The following is a 21013-nucleotide window of genomic DNA, read 5'->3' on the forward strand; positions in this document are numbered from 1 at the left end:
GTGTCGTCCCCCCCCCCCTCCAGAGATAATTTAGTCCGCCCCCATCCGCGAAAATTTCAAGTGCACCCTCTCCCCCGGAGAAAAAACTCTGAAAGAAACACTGATAATTACAACTAGAGACTTAACCACCTGACCTCTACCTTCACGGAACAATGCATAATGGTAAGACAAACCGGAAGTGACCTTTCGTTAAGGCAGGTGGGAAATATACAGGAGCAGACGGCAAAGAAAAAAAAAAACTGAAGTGTTTTCATTATGCTTTAGCTTCCACTAATTAAACCCCACCTCGTTTTTCTTGTCGTGTAGTGGTTTTTACTATACGTTAATTACATTAGCAATTTTAAACTAGGACAAATTACCAGCAAGTGTATCCGTGTTCTCTCCCCCCCCCCCCCCCCCCCCCACAGCTTCCCCCCACACACATTTTTTTACAGACACTTAATGTTCGGGTGAACTCGCTTGACGAGGGCAGTCTTGCAGATTTGTGTTCATGTTAGGCTTCAAGTGGGTGGGACAAAGGGAATTATTCTTCAGTGGGTTGAGATAGAGAGAATGGAGTAGGGAGAAAGGAAGTGAGAGGAAGAAAGAAAAAGAAACAAAAGTTGTGCACAGTTTAAGTATGGCAACTTCCGGTGTAAAGGAAACAATAAATTATCTTTAAACATAAGACAACGTTAGTGTACTAGCAAAACAGGGTCAAGCCGTGCGTAACGGGCTAATAATATAGTTTTATTGATTCAGTCTAGTTTGTAAATTATTTTCGTGAAGTGCATTATTTAAAAAGGCCTTTGGTATACAATGACAGAATAAATATCAGTTGTTGTCGACAGTATCTTCACAAAGTGGAAGCAAAGTTGACACCATTTAGACTGGACACCATTTAGACGGGACACCATTAAGGGGGTGACACCATTTAGGGGATGATACAGATTTGGAAAGCAGAAAAATCTGCAGAAAAAAACAATGATTAAAGGAGTTAGAATAGGGCTTGTAAGTAGGTCACAACTTCTCGTTCACGTACTTGCCAGCTAGTAGATTTCGAGACCGTAGACTTATAAACCCTATTATAAAGTGGTGTGTGTATGTGTGTGTGAGGGGGGGGGGGATGTGATGCATTATTTATTTCGGATATTTTTCTCTGGAAGGGGGCTGGGCACACTAGCTTCAATATAAGGTGGTCAACTTCCTTGACCTTGAGTATAGTGGTAGACATTTGGGTGTTTCGCTTGTCCCCGGCCTCTGGTAACTTTCTTGGCAATTCCACAAGACAATTTGTGCCAGTTGGTCTGTGTTTGGTCTGTGTTTGGTCTGTGTTTGGTCTGTGTTTGGTCTGTGTTTGGTCTGTGTTTGGTCTGTGTTTGGTCTGTGTTTGGTCTGTGTTTGGTCTGTGTTTGGTCTGTGTTTGGTCTGTGTTTGGTCTGTGTTTGGTCTGTGTTTGGTCTGTGTTTGGTCTGTGTTTGGTCTGTGTTTGACCGTAATTGTAAGACAAATAAATCTTCAATGCTTATAACACAATCCCTCAGGTGCAAAACTGCAACATAATTCTTACCGGTGTAGTTGTGTACACGCGGTGTATGGGCTTGGCGTTGAAGTCTGCCACTTGCTAAACCTGGCAACATCTAAACTAAAACCTCGGAAAATCCACCGACAAGACGATAAAAATAATAAACACCCTAAGCCGTGAAAAAAAATCTGGTACCACTCTCCTACTAACCGACATTTTCCGGAAAGAAAAAAAAATTCGCTTCCGAAGACCAATATTAAAGGTTAAATGTCAAACCCATCAACGAGGTAGTAATTAATGTTTTTAAAAATCCTGCCCCACTTCCCCTTATCTCCAATTATCCTCTTTATATGTTTGGCGAGGGTTGAAAATGAAATCCATCATCTACCCACCCTTAGCTATAGCGTCTAGCCTTTAAGGGGAAATACTTTGTTGGTTAATATAAAAAATGTATATGTGGATATTATTTCTGGAACCTTCTTATGGTGCTACGGGATGTTTGTTTAATATCACCTACCCAGACATTGATTAGATTTTTAACACAGTATCCTCGGTAGTGGAGATTCGAAATTTTGGCGTGATGTTTGTTACACACTTTCATACAAGTCCTGTTTGTGATCATTAGTGGCGTGATGTTTGTTACACACTTTCATACAAGTCCTGTTTTAATGTGTTCATTAATGGCTTGATGTTTGTTACACACTTTCATACAAGTCCTGTTTGACTGTGTTCATTAGTGGCGTGATGTTTGTTACACACTTTCATACAAGTCCTGTTTGACTGTGATCATTAGTGGCGTGATGTTTGTTACACACTTTCATACAAGTCCTGTTTGACAGTGACCATTAGTGGTGTGTAGACTAGCACACAGCTCGAGTTCTTGTAAGGTCCACTATCTTTAGTGGCGTGTAGGTTAGCCTCGACCACATTGTCAACACCTAGATTCAGACACACGTCCATCCAACACAACTGACTCTGCTCTCCCTCAGTTCTAACCCACCAACTGCTCACACGGCTTTTGTAGCACGTTGTTTACCAACAAGGAAAATATCACTAGACCCTAAAAGATAGGGGGATAATACTAGACCCGTAGATCTATAAGATAATTGAAAGATTCAATTCACAATTCCTTTTCTTCGGACGCTTCAAAATACTTCTGTGTTGATTCAGAAGGCAAATATTCCTATTGAAATTTCATTAGCTATTTACTTGAGGTTGTGTACTTTTTCTAAATTTAATTTCTTTTAACATAATGCTAATTGGAAACAGTCAAGAAAATAAATTTATGTTTACAGTAGTAACGTAAAGTAGATAGGAGCCGTTTGTGACTTTAAACTACAAACAAACGAAAAATCGGCCATTAATCGGCATAATAAAGTAGATTGTGACGTCATATAGGTGAGTGTGCCACTAATCGGCATAATAAAGTAGATTGTGACGTCATATAGGTGAGTGTGAGATTGGCATCACAGAGTAAACAGGATATATTTGATGGCGTCACAGGAAGTGTTTGACGTCACTGAAAAGGCAGTGACGTAGTGCAGGTAGACATACAGGTGACTAGGGTACTGTCGTTTTGTCCGTCTGCCCTCTGTCCGTCTGCCTTGTCCGTCTGCCCGCTCACCTTGCCATTGTCCAGCAGTTCCTGCCCGGGCATGGGCAGCGAGGCCGCCGTGGGGCCGTAGCTCGTCTCCATCACCTGATTCAAGACAGCCGGCATGGGGGCGGCCTCACATCTCCGCCGGCCCGCCCCCGCCACCACCTCTGGCCTTTAGCTTTAGCTGAACTCCCTTGGGGAGGAAGGCTGAAGACGTTACGGCAGGGTCGTCAGAGGCTGCAGAACCACTGCATGGCCGGGAGGGTTGGGAGGGGCTCCTGAAGACAGAGAGAGCAGAGAAATACGTCATGGAGGCAGAGGCGTGGGCCGGGAGGTGCAGGAGGTGCAGGAGGGTGGTGAAAGGTGGGTTCATCAACAGGCCACAGAGGTTAATGAGTGCAGGGGTTAGTAGACAGCAGCATCCACAACATCAAGTCAACGTGGCAACTTGCAGATGGCGTGGTAGTAGAAGAGGATGTTATACCACACACAGATGGCGTGGTAGAAGAGGAGAATCTTATACCACACACGAATGACATTCATTTTCATCAATTTATTTATAAAGAAACTTTACTTATTGATTTTGCAAAAGATTTATTGGGTTTGTTTCTGACGTACTGTTTCCTGCTTTCGATGACTTTTTCATTGACAACCACAAACAACTTTAATCTATGAACCAATCCGTAATGGCATGGTCCATAAACACACAATCAGGACCGTCACCAGGCCTCATGGTCCATAAAAACACAATCAGGACCGTCACCAGGACTCATGGTCCATAAACATATTTAAGACCTGCGCCAGTAACACAATCAGGACCGTCGCCAGGCCTCATAGTCCATAAACACACAAGCAGGACCGTCGCCAGCCCTCAATAGTCCATAAACACACTATCAGGACCGTCGCCAGGCCTCAATAGTCCATAAACACACTATCAGGACCGTCGCCAGGCCTCCTAGTCCACAAACACACAATCAGGACGTCGCCAGGCCTCAATAGTCCATAAACACACAACTAAGACCTGCGCCAGTAACACAATCAGGACCGTCGCCAGGACTCATAGTCCACAAACACACAATCAGGACGTCGCCAGGCCTCAATTGTCCATAAACACACAACTAAGACCTGCGCCAGTAACACAATCAGGACCGTCGCCAGGACTCTTAGTCCATAAACACACAATCAGGACCGTCGCCAGGCCTCATGGTCCATAAACACAATCAGAACCGTCGCCAGGACTCATAGTCCATAAACACACAATCAGGACCGTCGCCAGGCCTCATGGTCCATAAACACAATCAGAACCGTCGCCAGGACTCATAGTCCATAAACATACAACCAGGACCGTCGCCAGCCCTCATAGTCCTAAACACACAACAAAGACCTGCGCCAGTAACACAATCAGGACTGCCGTGAGGATGCCACTCTGGACTTCTAGACCTAACATGGTCCTCTCGTTGTGAGAACTCCTATTGGCATGTTTTGTTTCTGTCTCCGACCAGTGGGTTTTAAACACCATCAGTAGATTCCACCAGAAGGCGCTTGATTCTGACCTCGCTAGCATCAAGCTACAACACAGACAGGAAGAAGAACACACACAGTCTCCTGTGGGCCTATTACATACATCTGTATAATGTCTAGTGATGTCAGAATGCTCTTAAGCTCAAGTAGAAATATATCGATTGTTGGCACTAAACACAGCGCTGCTATGTATCTACTATACATTAAGATAAATAAGTTAGGTTTTTTAATAAGATAAAACAGCATACATTAAGATGACCCGCTCAGTTTTTGTACGAGGTAATGTTCCTTGCATGACTCGTCCTGATTTTTTACTAGATAAATTACCGTACATGAGATGTAGAGCCGTAGAGAATTAGACTGCTAACCCGTATGGCTCGAGTTCGAATCCGGGTTTTAGTCATTAGACCATCACTGAGTCCACCCAGCTCTGATGGGTACCTAACTCACGTTATGGAAAGTAAAGGCGGCTGGGCATAGTGCTGACCACACTATCCCTTCATATACCGAGGACACAGAAACAGGCAATTCACTTGCCCGATAGACCGTCAGGTTTGGAAGGGGTACTTAAGATGACCTGTCCAGTTTTGTACGAGTCAATGTCCCGTACATTAAGATGACCTGTCCAGTTTTGTACGAGTCAATGTCCCGTACATTAAGACGAGCCAGAGTTCAATTTATGTTTCACCTGCTCACGTCTGAATGCCAGACAGTTACCTGAGTTTGCCGAAGATTACCTGACCATTCACCTGCACATGTTACCCGAGACAGGATCAACAACAACAAAAAAACACATTTAGAATTACTCTAAACAGGTTTTTAAACTTATTTTGGCGAGAAATCATATAGAAGATTTATTTAAATTTATAAAGCATAGAAAAATCTACGTTGAATAACCTCTTTGAACAATAAATAAGGTACCGAAATTTAGCAAAAATTGAGTTCCCCCACCCCCACCCCCAAACACCCACACATATAAATACCAATTTTACAACGGAGATAACTGTTAGTCTAGAATATTTTTTTAAATTCGTAATTCTCAATTCTTCCCAATCAGATACTAGTTTTTAAATTTAAAACAAAAAATTTGTTTTCTTAGACCTTAAAATACAAGAGTTCAAACTTTAAAAAAAATTGTGCATAGAAATGTCATTCATTTCTGTGGTTCATTTTTGTTGCCTTTCATCTCGTTTTCTAACGATGTTTACGTGAAGGTTTTTAGACAGCCCATGCAACAATGCAATGCTTCTGCTTAATTTTACACCTTTAATGTATAAAACTCAAAACGAAAACAGTTTCATAATTGTATTGTTTAAACTTTATGGGGGATTTATTTTAAACAACAGTTTGAATGATGCTCCTTATTAAATTACCTCGCTTACTAATTAAACCCCTATACAAAGTTATATTCCCTAACGATAAATCATCTCCCCTCCTACTAAAACATTTCCTCTACCAAATATTCTCCCTACCCCAACAATTATCTCCCCTAACAAATTCCCCCCCCCCCCCCCCCATTTTAAATAATCCCAAATGCATAACATTAAAACCACACAGATACAATTTTGTTAGCACTAACACGCTATAGGTAAATAAAATCACGCAATCAAAACAAAACAAAAAAAAATAGGAAATCATTGCTCATGCAGGAATGCTAGAATAAACAAAATTTCCGTAATTATTCGTTAAATAGAAGACTTTGATGTCAGACATTATTTCCAAAAACAGCAGATTTTTTTTCATGCAACACCCCCCCCCCCCCCCCGCCTTTTCCCCACACCCATGAAGCACTTCCAAGTCCACTCCTTGCCCACCCCCTCCCATCAAAACGAAATCAAATTTATATAGTCGTCCCCCCCCCCCCCCTCCGGAAGACATGATTCTTTCATTTTACTACAGATGGAGGTATAAAAAATTTTATTCGCTAACAAATTTCCAGTTAAAATACCTCTAATAAAGGTTTATTTTCTCCATGCCTGCAAAGTGTGTATACATCTGGACTTTAACACAGATTTACGATTCTACTAACTTAAAAAGCTTTTGTTTTAAATATGCCATAAATTTGTTACCTTGATTAGCAATAATTTATTCTAGAGATTTCGACGGAACTGGGGAGTGGGGAAGGAAGGTAAATGACTACACATGATTTCAGTAGGATTTGACACTCACTCACATTGTCACACATCTTCATACATCGTTACACATCGTCAATCATAGTCACACATCGTCACACATTGTAACACATTGTCAAACATTGTCACATATCGTCACACATTTTCAAACATCTTCATACATCGTCACACATTGCCTTACACCGTCACACATCGTCACACATCGTCACATATTGTCACACATCGTCACATATTGTCACACATAGTCACACATTGTCACACATTTTCACACATTGTCACATATCATCATACATTGTCACACATTGTAACACACCGTCACAAAAAATACAGGCGTCGGCATCGTTGGGCAGGTAAAGCAAATGGTTGCTAAAACGTAAAGTCAACCCCCACCCCCGGGTAGATGACATGACAGCAGTACATATAGGAGAGAAACTCCAAAATCAAACAACTGCTGCCTTGTAGTTTGCTCTTGGTTGGACGAAGACTATGGAAGCAAACCCAGAGAAAAAACAGGCTGAAGTTGGAGTCAACGGCCTTTATGACACATAACAAGTTGATACATTGAATGAAATCACGTCCAACACTACCATAAAGAACAAAGAAGAATAAATAGACACCCACACCCACACTGTCACAAATTGTCCCTCATTGTCACACATCGTCACTAAAAATTCAGGCCGCATTAAAACCACTTAACATAATTAGCTTCTAAATTATTAATCGTCACGATAATTAGCTTTTGTCAAGAATTTTTCCAATGTCAAGCATACACCAGCGTACAATACCAGCCATTTTAGATGTAAACAAAAAATTTAAATTTTCAAACATTTTTTTTCCCTGGCTTCCGAGCCAGTGATCGACCCACAATAAACATTTGCAGAACGCTCTTCTTGACTTGCCAGTTTGCAAATAAACACTACTGTCTTGTATCGGCCAGATTTCCGTCTGTCTGACCGACGGTGCCTACATGCCAAAATCAATATAATATCCGATCAGGCAGGGGGATAACCATCGGCTTACACACGAGGGGGGAGGGGGGTGGATCCCTGCACTTCGCTACATAAAAAAAGTGTGTATAACTAGGCGCTGGTGAGGCTAGAACTAGGTCACCGAACTTTCATAATCAAATCAATTTAAATGGTGGAGGGTGAGGCTAGGTGGTTTAGACACGATAAAATACTGGGGCGAAATGTTTTAGACACGATAAAATACTGGGGCGAAATGTTTTAGACACGATAAAATAGTGAGACGAGATGTTTTAGACATTATAAAATACTGGGGAGATGTTTTAGACACGATAAAATAGTGGGGCGAGATGTTTTAGACACGATAAAATAGTGGGGCGAGATGTTTTAGACACGATAACATAGTGGGGCGAGATGTTTTAGACTTTATAAAATACTGGGGAGATGTTTTAGACACGATAAAATAGTGGGGCGAGATGTTTTAGACACGATAAAATACTTAGGCGAGATGTTTTAGACATTATAAATTACTGGGGAGATATATTTTAGACATTATAAAATACTGGGGAGATATGTTTTAGACACGATAAAATACTTAGGCGAGATGTTTTGGACACGATCAAATACTTAGGCGAGATGTTATAAACATGAAAAAACATTTCGTCGAAAGTTTGAAGACGATAAAACACGTTGCCTGTACAAAATCTAGCCGTGCTCACGGACTGGTATATTTACATAGCGGATCGATTATTCCATTAGTGCGCATGTCTTCAACCATAAAAAGGGCTTTTAATAAATCTGGAAAAGTTTGTAAAAATCTGGCATTGATGTGTACGAATCTATTGAGATATTCAATACAGACTGAAGGGAATTAAATATTTTAATGATGTCAGTGGCGTCCGCAGGAGGTGTGCCGGTTTTGTACCCCCCCCCCCTTTCTTAGACACCTAAGAGCATTTTTAGATACAGCCGCAGCTATAAGGTACGGTGCGTATGTGTTGCTTTCAACATTTACTGTAAGACATAAAACCAAAAGTTTAATCATAAAGAGTATATATATATATATATATATATATATATATATATATATATATATATATATATATATATATATATATATATATGGAGTGTATTACAATAGTTTGGAAAAGTTGTATTTTAAAAATCTCCTATCGTTATAACTGATTAAAACGATATTTATAACTATTAAAGCAACGAATTCCAGATTGTTTCATTGAATATCATTTAGATCACTAGATCTACCGGCACCACTTGCGTATTTGATTCTGCAGTTCCGTCAAGATTATAGATCTATAGCCAAGCATGTTGGAACTGTGTTTAACTAGAGAAAATGGTAGCGGGAATTCATAAGCGGAGCTGCAGTATTTTTTTTTAAACGCCGTCAAATAATCGTTCAGCGTTTTCTTGTTCATTTTTTGTTAATAATTTCATTTCCTACAACCACATGTTTTCAAGTCCGTGCAGGGAAACTATCAATAATCTAATAACATAAGTTTCATAATACGCCTAGTAAATGTATTTTTAATAGGTATGACGTCAGAAGCCCCCGGTGGCGTAATGGAAAAGGTTGAAGGTCAGTCGACACCTTGCGGCGAATGTCGATTTACCCACTCACGTCAGGGGTCAAAGGTGAGTAAGTACTTTAGAGGGAAAAATTGGACTTTATAAAAATAGACGATTTAATGGCGACTTTGTTTATTTCATAAAGTGGGAGTCATGATTTCAGTGTATATAACCGCTAACGTAAATATGTTTTAATGCCTCGTTCAAGACTATACAAAGAAAATAAATGCGCTAATATTAGCTTAAAAAAGAAAGTTGTTTTATAATGTAAACTAATTATTATTGACATAGAGTTTGTTTAAATGTTTTAGAAATCTTTCCATTCAGAGAGCTGCGGTTATAAAACAAATGGGCTTTATTTTCAGGCTGGGGGTTGGGGGGGTGGGTAAGGGACATTGCCGTGGGGCTTTAGGGGCTGGGTGGATAAAATCAATGCGGTGGGGCTTTAGAGGCTGTAGTGGATAAAATCAATGCGGTGGGGCTTTAGAGGCTGGGTGGATAAAATCAATGCGGTGGGGCTTTAGAGGCTGTAGTGGATAAAATCAATGCGGTGGGGCTTTAGAGGCTGGGTGGATAAAATCAATGCAGTGGGGCTTTAGAGGCTGAGGTGGATAAAATCAATGCAGTGGGGCTTTAGAGGCTGTAGTGGATAAAATCAATGCGGTGGGGCTTTAGAGGCTGGGTGGATAAAATCAATGCGGTGGGGCTTTAGAGGCTGTAGTGGATAAAATCAATGCGGTGGGGCTTTAGAGGCTGGGTGGATAAAATCAATGCAGTGGGGCTTTAGAGGCTGGGTGGATAAAATCAATGCGGTGGGGCTTTAGAGGCTGGGTGGATAAAATCAATGCGGTGGGGCTTTAGAGGCTGGGTGGATAAAATCAATGCAGTGGGGCTTTAGAGGCTGAGGTGGATGAGGGACAGTTGAATGACAATTTCCGATTATTAATTAGTAATTACGAGTGTGGTTTTATAAAGCATTGTTATGTAGTTCCTTAGATTCAAACCACGGGCATTTACTAGGCGTGATTAATAACTTCCTGAATTGTTTTTTTTTAAAAGGTAATCGCATACCAAATAGCTCTTGTCAAATGCTGATTGGGGATGACGAAAATGGAAATTCTAGGTACTGCCGTAAAGGTTACTAAAGGCTAACATTATAAATATGAACAACCAATTCCAGAAATGTTTTGCCGATTTCGCAGTCCCTTTTCATGTTAAAAATCACCGATAAGGAAAATTTCATGAATTATATGCGAACAGTCTCATTGATTTTTTTTTACAACACTAGTCATACATGCTCCGCCATCACGCTATCTCCCACTAGGATAAACTTCGCTGTTTTGTTACTTAGTCCAACCTTTTTCAAAGGTTACGCTCCCCAACAATCGCGCTGAAACACCGCCTCGACCGCGCAGGCTTTCCCAACAAGTGGCGCATTCTCGTGTCGGTCGCAACAGATCTGTTATTAACGCTGCTTCGAAACGTCAATAAACGCGGTGATTTATGGTGCGCATTTCCGCATAAACATTTTGTAATACACGCGCTTTTAGGAACTGGTGTGCTTTTTTTGTTTCTCTTTCAGATTCCAATATTAAATACATAAATAGCTCAAGGAACAGAGTGATAGACTGAGATTTAACATCAGTATTTTTTATAACGTTTAACTAATTTTAGAGAAGGTATAATATCAGGGGATGAGAGTGGAAACAGGCATAGGAAAATGTAACTGAAACTGTATTTATCGGGGCCTATGACGTTCAGGTGCAGTTAAACTTGAATTACACCTAATTATTGTGTGTATATATAGAAATATATAGAATAACAAACATATACACGCACACACGCACGCATATATTTATGCATATATATATATATATATATATATATATATATATATATATATATATATATATATATATATATATATATATATATATATATATATATATAAATATATATATATATATATATATATATATAGCTACGCATTTCCGAATATCTGAATAATCATTTCTTTCCTGCTATGATTTTATTTATACAGCCATATTTTGTCAAGTTTATATTATTGTATCATTTGTTAGAACTTGTATTTACCATTCATCTTTTGGGCGCATCTTCCGGAATGGAGTAATTTTATTTCTAAAGGCACATAATCTGTTTTGATCGTTTACTCGGTTATCTTCCCCTGAATGGAAAGCGGATGAATTGAACGACGGACGGGAGCAATGGAGATTCCCGAAAAGTAAGCGGCGTATAGCAGAACAAATATTGTCGCATTATTCCCCAAGACAGACTGATCCCAGATTGAAGCAAGTGGGTCATTGGGGTTGGGGGTTGGGGTCGCACTTGATGTAATACATGGACATGGGTTGTAAGCGTGGTGATTAAATTTGTTGTATTGCTTTCAATTAGGTAATAGTTTATAGCCCTAGGAGAAACTGTAAATCGATGAGAGCCGTCTCTTTTGTCTGCTTAAGTGGGCGCTTGAGTTGATAAAGATAATAAGGAAGTTTATTTGTTTGCGTTCTTTTGAAAATGTGAGATTTACATGTTGTTGTTTGTTTTTTGTTTTGTTTTTGTGCAATTCTGTTGTGTGATGGTAGATAGGGCGACTGTTGGGTGCCCATTAGCTCTACGTATCTACACTATTTGTTACACATGAAGGGTTAGGTTTGAGGTTTAGGGTTACGGGTTAGGCTGGGGGGGGGGGAGCTAGGTTGCTGTTCTGGGCTAGAAGACTGGTTTTTTGGGGGTAAGATAGGTTTAGCTAAGATGGTTAGGTAAGGGTTAGGTCAAAGGTTAAGTTACGGAAGCTTGGGTAAGGTTACTGGTTGTTGTTAGAGCTTAGGGGGGGGGGGGGGGAAGATTAGGGGATTTGGGTTAGGTTTAGGTGGGAGCCGGAATGCATTCGGGCAAGTGTTTATTCGGGCGTTTGTCGCATTCGGGCAAGTGTCCATTCGGAAAATCGGCCTTCGGGCAAACGGCATTCGGGCAAGTGGCTTTCGGGAATTTGTCGTAGACCCGGGTTAGGTATGCCGTAAAGGACCACCGCTTTGGTTCGGAGTTTATAGTTATGTAAGGGCTATGGATTAGAGCTAATGGTGGCGATGATGAAAACTAGCTCGCATTCTATAACAGAGAAACGCAATATAATCAAGTCAAGTACACATTATTCAGGGATAATGGCAGGCTATCAGGAGTGTGTACACAGTACTCAAAGAGAATGGGAGACAATCAGAGGTGTGTACACACTAAGGGGAGAGAATGAGAGACTAAGCTCAAGTCTGCTGAGCGGGGCTCGCGCCTTGCAGACGATAACTGTCGTCAAGGACACGACCGTCCACACGATTTGTACTTTCTCTCTAGTACTGGTAGTGCCAACTTCAACTTCAAATTGAATTCAGCTCGCAGGCGCGCGGTTAACATCGTTATAACGGCGAAATCCTACAGGCGATAACGTCGTTATAACGACGCAATGCGACAGGCGGTAACGTCGTTATAACGGCGCAGTCCAGCAGGCGATAGCGACGTTATAACGACAGTTCAACGGGCGATAACGGCGTTATAACGACGCGGTCCAACTTGATCTAGTGTCGTTATAACGGGGTAGTCCAAAAGACGATAGCGTCGTTATAACCGAACAGTCCTTCGCGCGGTGGCTTTATAACGATAAGCCCAACAAGAGTTAAGTTACATCTGTTTGTGTTTTATACTGGTGCTACTATTTGTGTTTTATACTAGTGCTATTGTTTGATTTATACAAGTGCTAATGTTTGTGTATTATGTGCCACTGTTTGTGTTTTATACGGGTGCTACTGTTTGTGTATTATGTGCCACTGTTCATGTTTTATACGGGTGCTACTGTTTGTGTTTTATACTGGAGCTACTGTTCATGTTTTATATTGGCTGCTCTGTCGTTGTTCCCGTGTATAGTAGTTCATCGCTGAACAGGGAAGGGAGGCGGGGATTAAGGAACAGGACGGAGAGGGGGGAGAGAGGGGCTTCAACCTAATCATCACAAAAAAGTGCAAATTAATACATTTTCTGGAGGCGTGGAGTGCGTGGTTTAATCAACTTCATTTGATCCAATTTTTAACGACATTTTTTTTTTCTTCACGAGAATTATTTAAAAGAATTTATTTTAAAATTATCGCACAATAGCTAGTCAAGGGTAAAGTGTTGGGGATTTAAAGACGTGACACACACTTCTTGTCTTGGTGTTAAGGGTTGTCGACATACAATTGCATGTTTTGAAATAATGTTGCGCCATCTATGATCGACGTCATACAAGGGTTTAAAAATAATGGCCTTTCTATCAAACTCTTTTCATTGCTGTGAGTACAGAACATTGGTTGACGTGCACAACACAACAATCTATTTTTCTACACATCACAACAACCTAGTTTTACTGTATATTATAACATTATTTCGCTACTTCGCCGGCAATTAAAATTTTAAAAAGTCTGTTTCGCTTGGTTATCATGAAAATATTGTGTCTTGCAAATGTTGGACCTACAATGTTGGATCTACAAATTTTGGACCTACAAATGTTGGACCTGCAAATGTTGGACCTACAAATGTTGGACATGCAAATGTTGGACATGCAAATGTTGGACCTGCAAATGTTGGACCTGCAAATGTTGGACCTACAAATGTTGGACCTACAATTGTTGGACTTACAAATGTTGGACCTACAATTGTTGGACTTACAAATGTTGGACCTACAAATGTTGGACCTGCAAATGTTGGACCTACAAATGTTGGATCTACAAATGTTGGATCTACAAATGTTGGACCTACAAATATTGGACCTGCAAATGTTGGACCTGCAAATGTTGGACCTACAAATGTTGGACCTACAAATGTTGGACCTGCAAATGTTGGACCTACAAATGTTGGACCTGCAAATGTTGGACCTACAAATGTTGGACCTACAAATGTTGGACCTACAAATGTTGGACCTACAAATGTTGGACCTACAAATGTTGGACGCATTCAAATGTTGGACGCATTCAAATGTTGGACTTACAAATGTTGGACCTACATATGTTGGAATCCTTCAAATTTTGGACCTACATATGTTGGAATCCTTCAAATTTTGGACCTACAAATGTTGGACCTACAAATGTTGGACCTACAAATGTATGACCTACAAATGTTGGACCTGCAAATGTTGGACCTACAAATGTTGGACCAGCAAATGTTGGACCTGCAAATGTTGGACCTGCAAATGTTGGACCTATAAATGTTGGATCTACAAATGTTGGACCTACAAATGTTGGACCTACAAATGTTGGACCTACAAATGTTGGACGCCTTCGAATGTTGGACCAACAAATGTTGGACCTGCAAATGTTGGACCTGCAAATGTTGGACCTACAAATGTTGGAATCCTTCAAATTTTGGACCTACAAATGTTGGACTTACAAATGTTGGACCTACAAATGTTAAACCTACAAATGTATGACCTACAAATGTTGGACCTACAAATGTTTGACCTACAAATGTTGTACTTACAAATGTTGGACCTACAAATGTTGGACTTACAAATGTTGGACTTACAAATGTTGGACCTACAAATTTTGGACCTACACATGTTGGACGCCTTCAAATGTTGGACCAACATATGTTGGACCAGCAAATTTTGGACCTGCAAATGTTGAACCTACAAATGTTGGACCTACAAATGTTGGACCTACAAATGTTGGACCTACAAATGTTGTACCTACAAATGTTGGACCTACAAATGTTGGACCTACAAATGTTGGACCTACAAATGTTGGACTTACAAATGTTGGACTCCTTCACGTTGCTAGGCCTCTCGCCTTTACCCAGAAAATGAACGCCAAGATGTGGCCAGCTAAGGGCTTGAGATTAAGATATTCATGAAAGATTAAGCAGATTACGGCATCAGCCTGCTATTGTTGACAACCCTTTTCATCCTCACACCTGATCGGATTAGTGGGATTATCGCAGCACTGGCTCAACTCTCGGTAATCCAAACGAGAAGGATAAGAAGACCAATCGATACAAACCCGAACTAAGATTTCAATCAATCTTGATAACACTGAACTGCTGAGGTAGCTCTTCACCTATAATAGCTGGCAATAGAACCGACATGGATACTTAATGGCATTTCTTGAGATCATGGAGATACGAAAAGTAACAGTTTATTTTATCGTTGTTTATATATTTGTTCTGAATGACAAAGCACTTCGAGTAGGGGTCATGAAAAAAAAAAGTTAATTTTTGTTGAACACCTGAGAATCCCACAAAACAAAACAAACAGAATATAGCGGGTTAAATAGTAAACTATTAATTTTTTCTACTGTTATTAGCGATCTCTTACTTATAATTAATGTCATAGATTGTCTTAAACGCCTAAACACAACTCAAAACTGTTTTCTAAAAAAAAAATCGAAACTTTTTTTAGAATGATGTATAAAATATTTTATTAATTTTATACAAGGCTTTAAACAGAGGTTCTGTGACATTTGTAGAAACTAAGTTTAAACCTAACACAACAAAGTAGGCTACATTATTTTTTTAAATGTTGCTCGTGTTTCCTTGCCAAAATGATATCGGTTTTAAAGCCGCTGAACCGGAAATGTAGCTATTTATGATACACGGGTTATTTCAACAACACCTGAATGTGGTGTTTAAAAATAAAATTATTGCTATCTAAAAATAACGCCATTTTTTTTAAAAAGAGAAAGTGAGTACACGTAAACTTTAGCCGCAAAAGAAAATATTGTTGATGTGGATTTTAAAAATAAACTGATATCTTAAAATATCAACTAACAAACCCAGGATTCCCATCAGATTACTGGAACTTACAGACGCAAGTCTCCAATCAGCATTCCAGAACTTTCTCCTATCAATAAAAAAAGAATGAATGTCTGATTCGTGACAATATTGAAAGTCATCGAACTTGGTCTGACTTCTTTCTCATCACATTACACTAGAGACATCCCACACAAGCCTATCCCATTAGGCCAACTGACCAGGTCATGGGACCATCTGACCAGGTCATGTGACCATCTGACCAGGTCATGGGACCATCTGACCATGTCATGTGATCATCTGACCAGGTCATGTGACCATCTGGCCAGTCCATGGGACCATCTGACCAGGTCATGTGATCATCTGACCAGGTCATGTGACCATCTGGCCAGTCCACGTGATCATCTGACCAGGTCATGGGATCATCTGACCAGGTCATGTGATCATCTGACCAGGTCATGGGACCATCTGGCCATCTGACCAGACCATGCCACTAAGCCATCTCACCAGCCCATGAGATCATCCGACCACCGATTTCACAACCAACCCACCAACCTAGCCACATATAACCAACCCAACCACAACTCCCCAATCCCTCCCATACCACCACCCTCGCCACATTTTACTAATAAGCTCTACTACAAACCACTTTTTCCCCATGATCCGTGTCTACAATTCCAACCACTCGACCCCTGCCACACGACCCCGATCCCCACCCCCCTCCCCCTCCCACTTGCACTCCCACCTAACCTCCCATGATCCTCTTCTCCTAGTTGAATATTTGTTTTCAATTGCTGCCTGCGCGTAAAGCTCTTTGATGCCGTTGTTCGTGAAAATCGATACACATCTCTTCCCACCTCCACCCCACCCCCGGATGACTCACGGCAAGTCTGGGAGGGCTGGGGGAGGTGGGGGATAAAGCTCTAACCATTCAACATTTAGACTTATGCAACAAATCCGATTACAAAGACAGGTTGACATCCAACATTTCTGTACAACAAATAATGTATTGACATCAAGGGCACTGTCATCCAACTTGCTTATACAATAAATGATGTATACCAATAAAAATGATATCATAGCCTTACAACATTTTATACAACAAATAATGTACTAACAATAAGGCCATTGATATCCGACATTTTTACTTTCCCGTATACAGAGTATAGAGGAAGTATAGTAATCGTGCAAAAAAAAATCACATTAAATTTTGACAGTCTTCACAGTTTTAAACCTCAGTACTTCATCATATACGGAGTATAGAGGACTTATTTTAATCGGGCAAAAATTATAAATCCAGATTTATCAAAATTTCGGCGTTTTACGCGTAGTCGGGTCGGAAAAACTGGACTTCGTAATTCTGTCCATGTGTGTGTATGTATGTCTGTGAACACGATAACTAGAATACCGTAACCAGAGTTTCTTCCAGGCATCTCTTCGGCTCTGCCCCCCCCCCCCCCCCGGAGAAAGTCTACCGCCCCCCGAACGAAATGGATTTTATATAGTAAACATACACTTTTACTAGTGTCCGCCCCCCCCCCCCCCCCGAAAAATGTTGACCGCCCCCCCCCCGTAGAAAAAAGAAACACTGACCGTAACAGCCAGGCTGATGAAATTTCATATATAATTAATATTTCAAATTTGTACTTTTGTATCAATTTTCCAGCAGTTTCCGCTTACCGGAAGTGGAACTTATTCTACTTTTGGTAGAAGCCTATAACTTGAGTACTGTTTCAGATAGATAGACGAAATTTCACATATAAGTAAACTATCTAATTCTCTACCTTCTGTCAAATTTTGAGTAATGTTGACCGGAAGTAGTAATTTTCGCTATTTCCGATTTCTCAAAAAAAAAAACGCATGTGAATTTATAAAGTACTAATAATATCCCGCACTATTATGCACATTTTATTTGGCGTTCACTTGGTGTGCAATTCTTTTTTCTACGAGATTCTATTCTATTTTTAAAAGTAATTAAAAATCATGTCTATATCTCGAGTTGTCATCCCCCGTAATCTTGTATAAGGATTTTCGAGAAATTTTAGGGGAGATCACTCCCGCTTTATTTTACAACATATTACGTAAACAGATATCACAGATGTTTTTTTGTGCTGATTTAATGCTCAGTAGTAAGAAGTCAATTATTTATCATGGTTGTCACGTGATATTCATGTGTACCACGTGATAGTCTTTATGGTCAGTGCATGAAGTTCATTGATTTACCATTAAAGAACATGAAGAGTATCGGGTTAAAGACTTTATGACCATTAGCAAAAAGGTAAATGTCAGCTGTCAGTGAAGCAGAAGAAGCCGGAACGACGTGGGTCCAACTTGGAGGAATCGCCCAGAACCGGATACGATGGAATGGTGTGGTTGCGCCCCTGTACTCCACAAGGGGTCCAAAAGAATGATGAGAATGAGCAAAAGGGCACACAATGTCACTCCGCTCTCGTGATAACCTATTTCCAGTACAAAGCCTGCCATAGGTTTACCCTTGATAGGTCTCACTAAACAGCTTGTGCCGTGTTATATTGTGTAACACGATGATCATCAACGAGAAAGGCATTGATCTGCCCGTTATTTTCCTGCGATCGCGGGCATATCGATGACTATCGATTCGGTAATTGGAGAAAAGAAGAAAAAATATCACCATGACACGAGTTACATGTTCGTGTTGGCTAGCTGCAGAGCTCATTATTCGAAATGAGATGAAAAAACTCTTTGTTTTTAAATTCTGTTGACCGAATTTATTTTGTTAAAGTATTGTTTTTGTCATACATACAACATACTCGTTATATATATATATATATATATATATATATATATATATATATATATATATATATATATATATATATATATATATATAATGAGTTTTGTCTATATTTTAAACAGTTATCATATAGAAAAGTGCCCAAAAATGCCATGCCATCAAACGACGTCAGTCCATCTGCACGAAACGCCGCAAATGACGTCATTGTCTTGCCTGCAAGTGACGTCATGAAACCTTTTTTTTTAGATCTAGACACAGCAAGCCGTTACAGGAAACGTGAAAGTTCGGATCACTCCCCTCACCCGCCCCCCACCCCTCCCCAAATATTGATATGAAAACAAGAAACTCGAAATGCCGGATCATCCCCGAATATTGATGTTCCGATCGGAGGGGGAAATATTGACAGGGCGTTTACCCTTAACCGTTCTAATCACGTGGCTAATTTTAACCAGTCATTTCAACCAAATTTCCCGCGGCTAAATCAGAATCTATACAATCGTCTGCTGGGGGGAAGTTGAAAAAAAAATTGTGTTGGTGTCTGCAGTAAGCGGATCACTCCTGGAAGCTGACATGTCTGCGGAAGTGACGTCATCATGGCGTCTCGCAGGTCTACGCTCGCCTTTATGGCCGCGTCTATTTTCTTATCATTTACTAGTATTGATTGTTTTGGCGCGATTGTTGATTTTCTAGAGAGTTCTAGAAGGTTCTTATTGATTATGTACGAGATCTGATTATGTGAGAAGGGGTGGGGGTAAAGAGGATGTGAGCGGGGGAAAAGGTCACAAGAAAAGTCACAGGAAAATAGTCACAGGAAGAAAGTCACAGGAAAAAAGTCACAGGAAGAAAGTCACAGGAAAAAAGTCACAGGAAGAAAGTCACAGGAAAAAAGTCACAGGAAAAAAGTCACAGGAAAAAAGTCACAGGAAAAAAGTCACAGGAAAAAAGTCACAGGAAAAAAGTCACAGGAAGAAAGTCACAGGAAAAAAAGTCACAGGAAAAAAGTCACAGAAAAAAAGTCACCGGGAAAAAAAAGTCGCCCGGAAAAAAAGTCACAGGATGAAATCACAAGTTTTGCTAGAAAAATAAGTAACAGTAAAAAGACATAAATGAGAAGACTTTTTTTCCTGAGACTTTTTTCCCCCTACATTTAAACAGGAACCATACATTCTTGAATGGTTAGATGTTGGAGATGAAGTATTATTGTACAAAAATGTTGTACTTAGAGGATTTTATCATGGACAATCTTTGAGTTAACCCTGTCTATATATGTAAGTATAGACAGCTAAATTCCTCCCTCGTCCTAGAAATGTGCATCGACCAGGTCGGCTAGCGATAACTTTCAGCGGCCATTTTTTGTTCGCATCATGGAAAAATCAGTCATGCATGAAGCACCCACCCCTTGCCCCCCCCCCTCCACTGATGGCACCTGCCCCCTCCCTCAAGTCCCGGTCTGCCGTTGATTGAACCCCCCCCCCCTGCTGGATATTGTGAGGACGCGTTGACCTTTGAACACGTCGAGCGGCGACTCTTTGATGCGACAACTAATTAACCTGGCTGGATCAGCCCCCTCCGTTACCATGACGACCCCTGGATATTTCACACATTCCGGTATTCAATCAATCGAACCGTGCCATTTCTTTTGAACCTCAACACTTTCCCCAAAATTAATTTTGTAATCAATTTTCAATATCTAGTCACATGTGTCTACTCCTTCCCCCCCCCACTTTATTGTGATTACTTTGACTAACCCCCTAGTTACCAATGACTGACACGTGACAAAATCCTGGCACAGAATCCAGGTTTCACACCGTAGACCACACACATAAATCCCACCCAGGGTAAACCTCTTACAAAAACCAACCCAGAGAGTACCTTAAAAAACCCACACTGGGTGGGACACTTACAAAAACCCACACAGAGCATACCACCCCCCCCCCCACCGTAGACCCACTCACAAAAACCCACCCACCGTAGACCCCCACAGAAAAACCTACCTACCGTAGACATCTTACAAAAACCTACCCACCGTAGACCCCCCCCCCCACACACACACATAAACCCACCCACTGTAGACCCCCACACATAAACCCACTCACCGTAGACCCCCCCCCCACACACACACACAAAAACCCACCCACCGTAGACCCCCACACA

At 40.6% G+C, this 21013-nt stretch overlaps 1 protein-coding gene across 1 annotated transcript in view; it reads right to left on the minus strand.

Annotated features, from left to right (window-relative positions):
- LOC131929432 (G protein-activated inward rectifier potassium channel 3) overlaps positions 1 to 21013 on the minus strand; it is a gene marked incomplete at its 3' end in the record, with an annotated part of 64707 nt that overhangs the window by 7161 nt on the left and 36533 nt on the right. Inside the window, 1 exon segment of the mRNA XM_059285635.1 lies at positions 3129 to 3379. Coding sequence (XP_059141618.1) covers positions 3129 to 3224 — 96 coding nt within the window.

Source organism: Physella acuta, unplaced genomic scaffold (genome assembly GCF_028476545.2).
Source record: "Physella acuta isolate Inbredline_101_S28 unplaced genomic scaffold, ASM2847654v3 ptg001627l, whole genome shotgun sequence".
In the NCBI taxonomy this organism is placed as follows: Eukaryota; Metazoa; Mollusca; class Gastropoda; family Physidae; genus Physella; species Physella acuta.